Source organism: Suricata suricatta, chromosome 10, assembly GCF_006229205.1.
Source record: "Suricata suricatta isolate VVHF042 chromosome 10, meerkat_22Aug2017_6uvM2_HiC, whole genome shotgun sequence".
Classification (NCBI taxonomy): domain Eukaryota; kingdom Metazoa; phylum Chordata; class Mammalia; order Carnivora; family Herpestidae; genus Suricata; species Suricata suricatta.
This window is the reverse complement of record NC_043709.1, coordinates 125,845,301-125,854,558: the sequence shown is the minus strand read 5'-3', so window position 1 is coordinate 125,854,558 and position 9,258 is coordinate 125,845,301. Positions and strand designations below refer to the sequence as shown.

Below are 9,258 nucleotides of genomic sequence, written 5' to 3'. Positions count from 1 at the left end.
GGTTCAGGCTGTGCACATTGTTGTGTCAATCCTCACATCCGGTTTCTGGGTGTGCTGGGCGGTGTAGTGTTGGTCTGGCTGCATTTCAGGGGTGGGAGACGTAAAAAAATCCTTGGATTCTGTTCCGCACTGTTGGCCCCGCCCCGAGGTGTGCCCAGGTCTTGAGCGCCGTCTCTGTGCAGGGCTGTGTCACAGAGTAGAGGAAACTAGAATGCGGGCAGCCATGTTTCCTGTTGGCAAAGGGTTCACAGCCCAGTTGGAGAGGAAGACAGCGAGCACCTAGCAGGGGCTCACCGATCTGCAGGAGGAGGAGGTGTGTGTGGCCTGAGGGGGGGGGAGAGAGGCAGGACCCTGTGCTCTCGGGGGTGTAGCAGTTTTCTCTTGTGATGCTCAACTGCCCCAGAATGAGGTTAAGAGAGGGGGCCGTAGATCCTGCTGGAAAATCTCGGCCTTGTGTATACTCCGTCTTGGCATCAATCATGTTCATATACTTATTTAGATACATATATATAATCAATAAGTACATATATGTTGACATGGTCTAATGTTTTGTGATCAGACATAGTTCATACGTATTGTAGAAAAACTGAAAGTAGAAAAGGAATTTTTGGCAACAAATTCTGTCACGCGGGGCACCTGGGTGCCCAAGTCCGTTGAGCGTCTGACTCCTGATCCCACAATTCGTGAGATCCATCCACCTCTCAGTCTCTACTCTGACAGCAGGAAGCCTGCTTGAGGTTCTCTCTCTCAAAATAAAGAAACTTCAAAAAAGAATAAATTAATATACTTTGAAAAATAACAAACACTCAAATAAATAAAAGTCGTTCCTACTCCTGCTTTCCAGGAGAAAATTGGGAAAATTCCATGTATTCTCCATTCATATATGGTTGGCATATATGCATATGTGTATATTTTACAAAATCGGTATCTCTTTCATCTTATATTATAGTGTGAGCATTTTGCCATCAATATATATTCTCCCAGGGGGGAAAAGAGGTGGTGGTGATGGTGGAGGGCACTTATGGGGAAGAGGACTGGGTGTTGTATGGAAAACAATTTGACAATAAAATGTTATGCGAAAAAAAAAAGAAAACATCAACCAGTCCACAGCCTAAAAAAAAAATATATATCTATGAATATATATACACATATATATATATGTTCTCCCAAAACACGATTTCCTGGGATGTAGAGTTACAGATTGTTTTTTCTCCCCCTTATTGAGGTATGATTGACAAATAAAATTATATATATTTAAAGTGTACAATGGGATGACTTGATATACATATACATTGTGACATGATGGCCACTATCAAGTTAACAGAGCATCATTTCACATAGTTAACTGGTTTTGTATAGAGATTTTATTTAAAAAAAATTTAGGGGGGGCACCTGGGTGGCTCAGTCGGTTGAGCATCCAGCTTCAGCTCAGGTCATGATCTTGTAGTGCATGGGTTCAAGCACCGCGTCAGGCTCTGTGTTGATGGCTAGCTCAGAACCTGAAACCTGTCTTTGGATTCTGTGTCTCCCTCTCTCTCTGACCCTTCCCTGCTCACATTCTCTGTCTTTCTCTCTCTCAAAAATAAATAAAACATTAAAAAAATTAAAACAAATTTTTTTTGAAAATTAAAAAAAAATTTTTTAACGTTTATTTAGAGAGAGAGAGACGCAGAGCCTGAGAGGAGAAGGGTCAGAGAGAGAAGGAGACAAAATCAGAAGCAGCGCCATGCTCTGAGCTGTCAGCACAGAGCCTGATGCAGGGCTTGAACCCACAAACTGCAAGATCACGACCTGAGCTGATAGTTGGCCATTTAACCGACTGAGCCACCCAGGTACCTCGAAAAAATTTTTTTTAAATTTTTTTTAATGTTTTATTTATTTTTGATACAGAGAGAGACAGAGCATGAGGGGGAGGGGCAGAGAGAGAAGGAGACACAGAACTGGAAGCAGGCTCCAGGCTCTGGGCTAGCTGTCAGCACAGAGCCTGACAAGGGGCTCGAACCCACGAACATGAGATCTGACCTGAGCCAAAGTCGGAGGCTTAACCGACTGAGCCACCAAGGCGCCCCCAAAATTTTTTTTAATATTTATTTTGAGAGAGAGATCTTGACCTGAGCCGAAGTTGCCATCCAACTCAACCAACTAAGCCATCCAGGCGCCACAGGATTTTCATTTTTAATTAATCTCTACATCCAACATGAGGCTCAAACTCATGGCCCTATGATCAAGAGACGTATGCTCTACTGACTGAGCCAGCCGATGCCCCTCGCATAGTTATCTCTGTATGTATGTGTGTGTGGGAAGTCTCCTCTTAACGGATTTCAAGTGTACATTTTTGTTAATATAGTCACTATAGTGCTATATGCTAAATCCCCAGAACCTATTTATCTCCAAATAGAAGTTGGCACCCTTTGGGGCACCTGGGTGACTCAGCTGGTTGAGTGTCTGACTTCGGCTCAGGTCAGGACTTCATGGTTTGTGAGTTTGAGCCCCATATTGGGCTCTGTGCTGTCAGCTCAGAGTCTGGAGGCTGCTTTGGATTCTGGGTCTCCCTCTCTCTCTGTCCCTCCCTGGCTTGTACTCTGTCTGTCTCTCTCACTCTCAAAAATAAATGCTAAAAATAAATTTAAAAAAAGAGAAGTTGGTACCCTTTGACCAACATCTGCTAAATTCCCTTATTTCTAGCCCCTGGCAACCACCATTCTACTCTCTGGAGTTATTACAGATAATTCCTAAAATTTTTATTGTGTTTTTCAACTATTTGACAGTAATCAATGAGCATTGGTAAGAAAGCCCTGTACTTTATCCATTTTTAAATCATTGCCAATTATGGAAGTTAAAAAAAACCCAACAACTTCATATTGTTGTCTTAATTTGCCTGCCTGGTGAGATGAATGAGCTTCTACGTCTACACTGGTATTAGCCTTCCTGTGACTCGCCTGTAGATTTCTGTATTCGGTAGATTCAGCTATACTGTGGGAGCAAGCACATCCTGAAGCCTTAGTGGTGCAGCAAAATACAGTTTGCCTCCAATCATGTCACCATTGATGTGAGTCGGCAACTCTCATTTGCACAGAGATTCAGGGGTCCCCATATCTGCTCTGTGATGATAACACCCCAAACCTGCACCCTTTGAGGACACCACTGGGAGGCAAGCGACCATAATGGTGACCCCTGACAGTGGGAGAGACTGGGGCCAGCTCCCCGCTCTGAGAACCGGGAGTCAAGTTGAAGGGTAAACCAGTGACTTGGGAAGCTTGTGGGCCACAGGGAAATACCATAAACCCAGGGAGGGAAGGATACCTCAGGGATGGTCATGTCCAGAATTTCCCTGCTGTTTTACAATTCAGATACATGGGGATTGGATGTTTCTCTGAAATTACTGCCAGAAATCTGCTAGCTTTCCTTGTACCGCTGGAAAGCAAGTTATGCCACAGTCTGCCTGGAGGCCTGGGATACAGGGCTTGGCAACCAGTGATTGTGACATCTTCCTCCCTGCTGGCCCCACTCACAGAGAAAGAGAGAGCAAGCAGGGGAAGGGAAGAGAGAGGATCCCAAGCAGACTCCACACTGTCAGCACAAAGACTGGATGCGGGGCTCCAGTCGTGAGATCATGACCTGAGCCGAAACCAAGAGTTGGACACTTAACAGACTGAGCCACGGAGACACCCCAACAATTCTTGTTAATATTCTACTTAATTTTATTCTAAGATAATGGTCTTGTTCTATGGTATGAGAAATCCTTTATAGATATGTATCTGATTCATTTGTATTTTTTTTAATGTTTATTTATTTTTGAGACAGAGAAACAGTGTGAGTGGGGAAGGGGCAGTGAGAGAGCAAGACACAGAATCTGAAGCAGGCTCCGGGCTCTGAGCTTTTAGCACAGAGCCTGATGCAGGACTGAACCCATGAACCACGAGATCATGACCTGACCCAAAGATGGAAGCTTAACTGACTGAGCCACCCAGGTGCCCCTTAATAATTATTTATTTATTTTGATGTGGGGGAGGGCACAAGCAGTGGAGGGACAGAGAGAGGGAGAAAGAGAATCCCAAGCACACTGTGCTACTAGTGTGGAGCCTGATGCAGGGCTTGAACTCATGACTGAGATCATGATCTGAGCTGAAACCAGGCGTTAGTTGGATACTTAACTGACTGAGCCCCCCAGGTGCCCCATGATTCCTTTGTATTATTTCTTAATGTACTAGAAATGAAGTCTAGCCTTTATTTATTTAAATTTTTTTTAATGTTTATTTTTGAGAATTAGACAGAGCATGAGCGGGGGAGGGGCAGAGAGAAAGGGAAACAGAATCCAAAGCAGGTTCCAGGCTCTGTGGGGCTCTAATCCATGAACGGAGAGATCATGACCTGAGCCGAAGTCAGATGCTCGAGTGAACCACCTAGGCACCCTTCTAGGCTTTTATTTAAAAAAGAAAAACAGGAGGGCTCATGGATGGACCTGGAAGGTATTATGCTAAGAGAAAGACATACCATATGATTTCACTTCTATGTGGAATGTAAAACAAACAAAAAGCAGAAGCAGACCCATAAATACAGAGAACTGACAGTTGCCAGAGGGGACGGGGTGGGGGGTGGGAAAAGTGGGTTGAAGGGGGGTGGGAGGTACAAGCTTCCAGTTAGGGAAAGGGCAGGACACGGGTGAAAGGCACATGTGGAATAGTCAGTGGTGTTGTAATAGTGTTGTAGAGTGACAGATGTGGTGAGCATAGCATGAGCAGCAGAGTGGGGTTCGACTTCTAGAATTTTCTTAGTTTCAGAATGGACCAAAGACAGGGCCATGTTCTAGACATCAATTTTATACAATTTTCCTTTAAGAATTAGGCAAAATATAAGACTTGATAATTAACTTACCATTTCACACCTCTCCATAAACTTCTATGTGCATATGCGTTCTTGAAATGCAGAGCACAAAATACACTGGCTCTTCTGCAACCAGATCACTGGTGGGGTGGATTTTCTAGTTCCTTCCACAAAGTTTTGATGGGCTTCTTTAGATGTGGTCCTCCCAAGCAGGAAGCCCCTCCACAGGCAAGAGGGCTGGAAGGACAATCCGAAACCACCAAAAACATCAACTGTGAATCCAGAGTTGGGTGTCAGTTATTTAAGAACTTAGAGGAAATACAGGAAACCCTGCAGAGAACAGGCCCAAGACCTACTCACCCAGTGTTCACTGACCTACTGAAAGTCCCTGGCCAGGGCCAGCTCAGATTCTAGCAACTCTTGAGCACATCTAGACCTCAGCGAGCCCCTGTCGAACCGATGGTGATGGTTTCATTCAGTAAGGGCGGAGCAAAGCCACAGTTCACTTCGTTGAGCCATGTTTACGACAAGGAGACTGAACCAACCAGAGACAAAGTGATACTCCCGTGCTCCCCTTTTGAGAATAGGTTTTTTCAATCTGTTGGTTTTGCATGTGGACCCTGGCATGTTTAAAAACTGCATCATTCATGAGGCATCTGGGTGCCTCATTTGGTTAAGGTCGGACTTCAGCAAGTCATGATCCTCATGGCTTATGAGTTCAAGCCCTGCTTGGGGCTCTGTGAAGACAGCTCAGAGCCTGGAGCCTGCTTCGAATTCTGTGTCTCCCTCTCTCTCTGCCCCTCCCCTGATCACTCTTGGTCAAAAATAAACCTTAAATTTTTTTTTTAAATCGCATCACTCATATGCAGACATTTAATAAGAAAAAGTACACATTACTATTGAAACTAAGTTATGTTGTCTATGTAACCATTACCTCATCTAGAGAAAAAGGGTGCTGAGCAGGGGAAATGAGCTCAAGTAAAGAGAGATCTCTCTACTAACACACACACAAGACACTCAAGTATCTGAAGCGTCATTAACTATGCTTTCTTTATTACTTCTGGAAAAAAAGTATAGTATCATATAGCTATTCTGGTCTGTCTTTACAGAGCAAGACTGTAAAACTTAGAATTCAGAAAGAACTCTTTTTTTAAAGGCAACACTAAATTCAGACAAACTGCAGGCTCATACATCTAAAATCAGAACAACTAAAAACACTCGCGTTTATTCATCGTAAGGCATGCAGAAGTCAGAGACTACAATATAGTAAGTGATTTAAAAAACATTTAGCCAAAAAGTACATATTGCTTACACAATATTTCAGTTTCTCTTCCTGGACAGAATTACAGTAAATGTTTCAACAGCCTGTGCAAGTAACAAGCGAGGCTTTGATACTCCTTGGCAAGGGACCTCTTGCCCGAGGGGATGGGTGACCTCACCAGGGCCCAGCCTCTCCAGGCTGTAGCAAACAGTTCTGTGTATTCTCACAAGCTGTAGTTCTGGATGCAACTGCATCCTAGGGCTTAAAGAAAATAAATCACTGTACCCAGGATCAACGGGAAGTGTTAAAGGGCTACCAGGAAGCCAAAGTATTGTCTGTTAACTCTTCACCAAATTTGAAGATATTTACACAGATTTTGCTAAGAAGTCAAAAATCCAATCACTTGATCTTTCAAGGAAATTTCAAAATACTTGGGTTGGCTTGTGTTTTGCTGCGCCGATGGCAATAAACAGAGTGGCCAAAATTTGAAAGAAAAATTCCTTTAAAAGCATATTGTGAAAGCAGCTCCTCCCTTCACCCCCCGCCCCCCGGCCTTTGTGACACTCCCTTAGATCTGACCTCCCTTAAGTGGCCATTTGGGGTGCCTATGAAAGATGGTTTCCCTAGTCCACCAGAATCCGGATTCTGCTGGTCCGGGGCAGGGCGTGTGACAAGCATCCCCAAGTGATCCTAGTGCGGGTCATCTGCATTATTCTCTGGGAAACCCCCCCTTTTTACCAGTCCTTCCTCCTTGGGATCACGAATTACACGGACCTCCTTGTACCCAGCATTTTCTAGCCATGATTCTTCACGAAGATGATATCCTCAGGTACATAATCTGCTTAGCTCACTTCCTCTAGTAGCCCCACCACCAAGGAAATCCTCAGCATTCACATGATCAACATTAAAAAGAATTCAGATCTAGTCATCACTGGTGTATCCAAAAAAAAAAAAGCTCAACAGTATGTTCACCTTACTCAGAGGTTTCCAACACATTTTATTTTGTAGACCACTGGTTTGTAGCTTTTGAGGACCAACATCTGTATAAATGCCTACAAAACGTCCAATCAGTGTCAGTCCCGAGGCTGCCCTTGAGGTCCTGCACACCCGCGCGTATGGCTTGAGTTCCAGTCATGCCCGCACAACAGCTGCCCTCTGGCTCCTGGCGGAGGGCGCGTCCACGGCGAAGCCTCTTCCGGGGGTGTCCTCTCTCGAGGCGTGGGTTCCTTTGGCAAGAAGAGGGTCTGTTCTCACGGCTTGGGTGCCTGTAAGCAGGAGGCATTCAGAAACTCGCAGGGACGGGGGTGCTTTTTCTCTTAGGCAGACACTGGAGCCGTCAGTGCACTTGTGCTTAATGAGAGCAATCCCGTCCTTACTGTTTGGTGGGTTAAGACAGAAGGAAGCCTCTGTTTTTAAGTAACACAGATAAACACCGTTTTAGATCACCTATTTGTTCTAGAACTACAAAATTTAATTCAAGAAAATATAGGTCCCGTGAAAGACTTAGAAGTTTTATAAAACTAAAATCTAGTTTTCCCCAATAAATTGTACTTTTAGCCAAAACCCTCCCAACGCTTCTAAAATAATACTAAAGGGGGCATCTGATTATACAAGAGCAATAAAAAAAAATTAAATATTTATTTGAATAACAAGTTTAAGTTCGAGCTGCAATGTTGGCAATGCAGATTTTTAACACAGATCACAAAAAGCGTGCACGAAAATATACTGGCGCCAAGGACAAAATAATGCTAAGAATTAGGCTAAATAACTGCTGATTTTAAGAAAACAAGAGGCCTGAGTCACTATACAAAATATAAAATGTATTAAACACTACCATCCACAGAACAGTCTTTATTTTGGATTATATTTAAAAATTATTTGTGTAGTTAATTATATATTGAATTGTAAATGAGTATTATACATGAACCCCCTTTCGGGAGGCAATTCCTTGTTGCACTATAGAACATCTAATTACATCGCAAAAAGTATCCTTTTTTGCTGTCAATAAAGAAAACAGTTAATGGTATTACTGTAAATATTAGGAAGGCTACAAAAAAGAAATTAGATTTCTCTTTTGTCTTCAAAGTGCTTTCCATGCAGAGTTAAGCACTTGCCTTGTTTAACTGAACGCGCTACTGGGAAAATGTCCTGGGTCAAAGAGATGCTCTCGAATGAGACGGGGCTTCACAAAGCCAAGACTGGAAGGAATCACGCAACCCTCTCACTGCCGGGCTACCACTGTGTCACTTACCAATTCCGTCTTTCCAGAATCCCATTCAAGACACTTAAAAGAAGACCAGACCGAGAACGATAAATACACACAAAATGAAAAGACACCAACTGCTATTTGACACCACGACTGGTAATGTCTGTGCTACGTGAAAGCACCTTTAAAAAGAGCCTATGCGGCAAGAGATAAGTGTCTAAAGATTCAAAATGAATCAACAGTATTGGATAACAATATAATTCTCAACTCAGAAGCTGCCTCAAGATTAGGTGCATCTTCAGTTAATGTAACAGGAAAAAAAGGCAATGGATTTTATTTTATTAATTGCATCCACTCACAAATCGACCTAAGGTCACCAGATGTGTAGACACAATGAGATTTTTGTTGTTTATAGTCTTTAATTGAAATGATGAAAAAGGAAATAGATCTATTTAAAAAGAAAACCAAATAGCTAGTTGGGTCTAGATTAAGAGGTGGCCCCCGGGGTGGGGTTCACGTTCTGAGTGGCCACCTGTGGTGCGACTTCGATGATCCGGGGCTTGTCTATGATTCTGGCTGTGCGGTTGCCCTTCTCCACGATCCCAATAATCCATGCTTGGTGACCTTCCCCGTATTTGGGAGACTTTATCTCTGCGCAGAATCGAGCAGCTTGCTCACGCGGTAAACAGATTAGGAGGCCTCCTGGCAAAGAGAAAAAAGAAAAAAAAAAAAAAAGGATTATCTTCAGTGCTCTGCCATGGTCTTTCCACTGCACTTCCGGTCTTTCCTCTACACTTCCGCCCAAATGCCTTCAGTCCACAACTCTCTTCTGTCTCTACAAGAGCCGCCCTTTCCAGTCAACTGAGAATCCCACAGATTAAACTGCCCAGCAATTGGCAACTTCTTGGTAAGCTCCTATATTAAAAAGTACACAACAAACTTTAAAACCGTGAACATGAGCGAGGTG

At 43.4% G+C, this 9,258-nt stretch overlaps 1 protein-coding gene across 4 annotated transcripts in view; it reads right to left on the bottom strand.

Moving 5' to 3' along the window:
- Positions 1–5,850: 5,850 nt before the first annotated feature.
- The window catches only part of SEPHS1 (selenophosphate synthetase 1), a 30,176-nt gene continuing 26,768 nt past the window's right edge, over positions 5,851–9,258 (bottom strand). For 2 of the 4 annotated variants that reach the window (XM_029953219.1, XM_029953218.1), the window contains exons 9-10: positions 8,824–8,993; positions 5,851–7,491 (exon numbers count right to left, since the gene is read on the bottom strand). In XM_029953219.1, the coding sequence (XP_029809079.1) occupies positions 7,402–7,491; positions 8,824–8,993 (260 nt within the window). In that variant the 3' untranslated portion in view covers positions 5,851–7,401. Of the gene's footprint in view, positions 7,492–7,704; positions 8,994–9,258 lie in introns of those variants that run through there. The other 2 variants (XM_029953221.1, XM_029953220.1) reach the window with 2 other exon arrangements.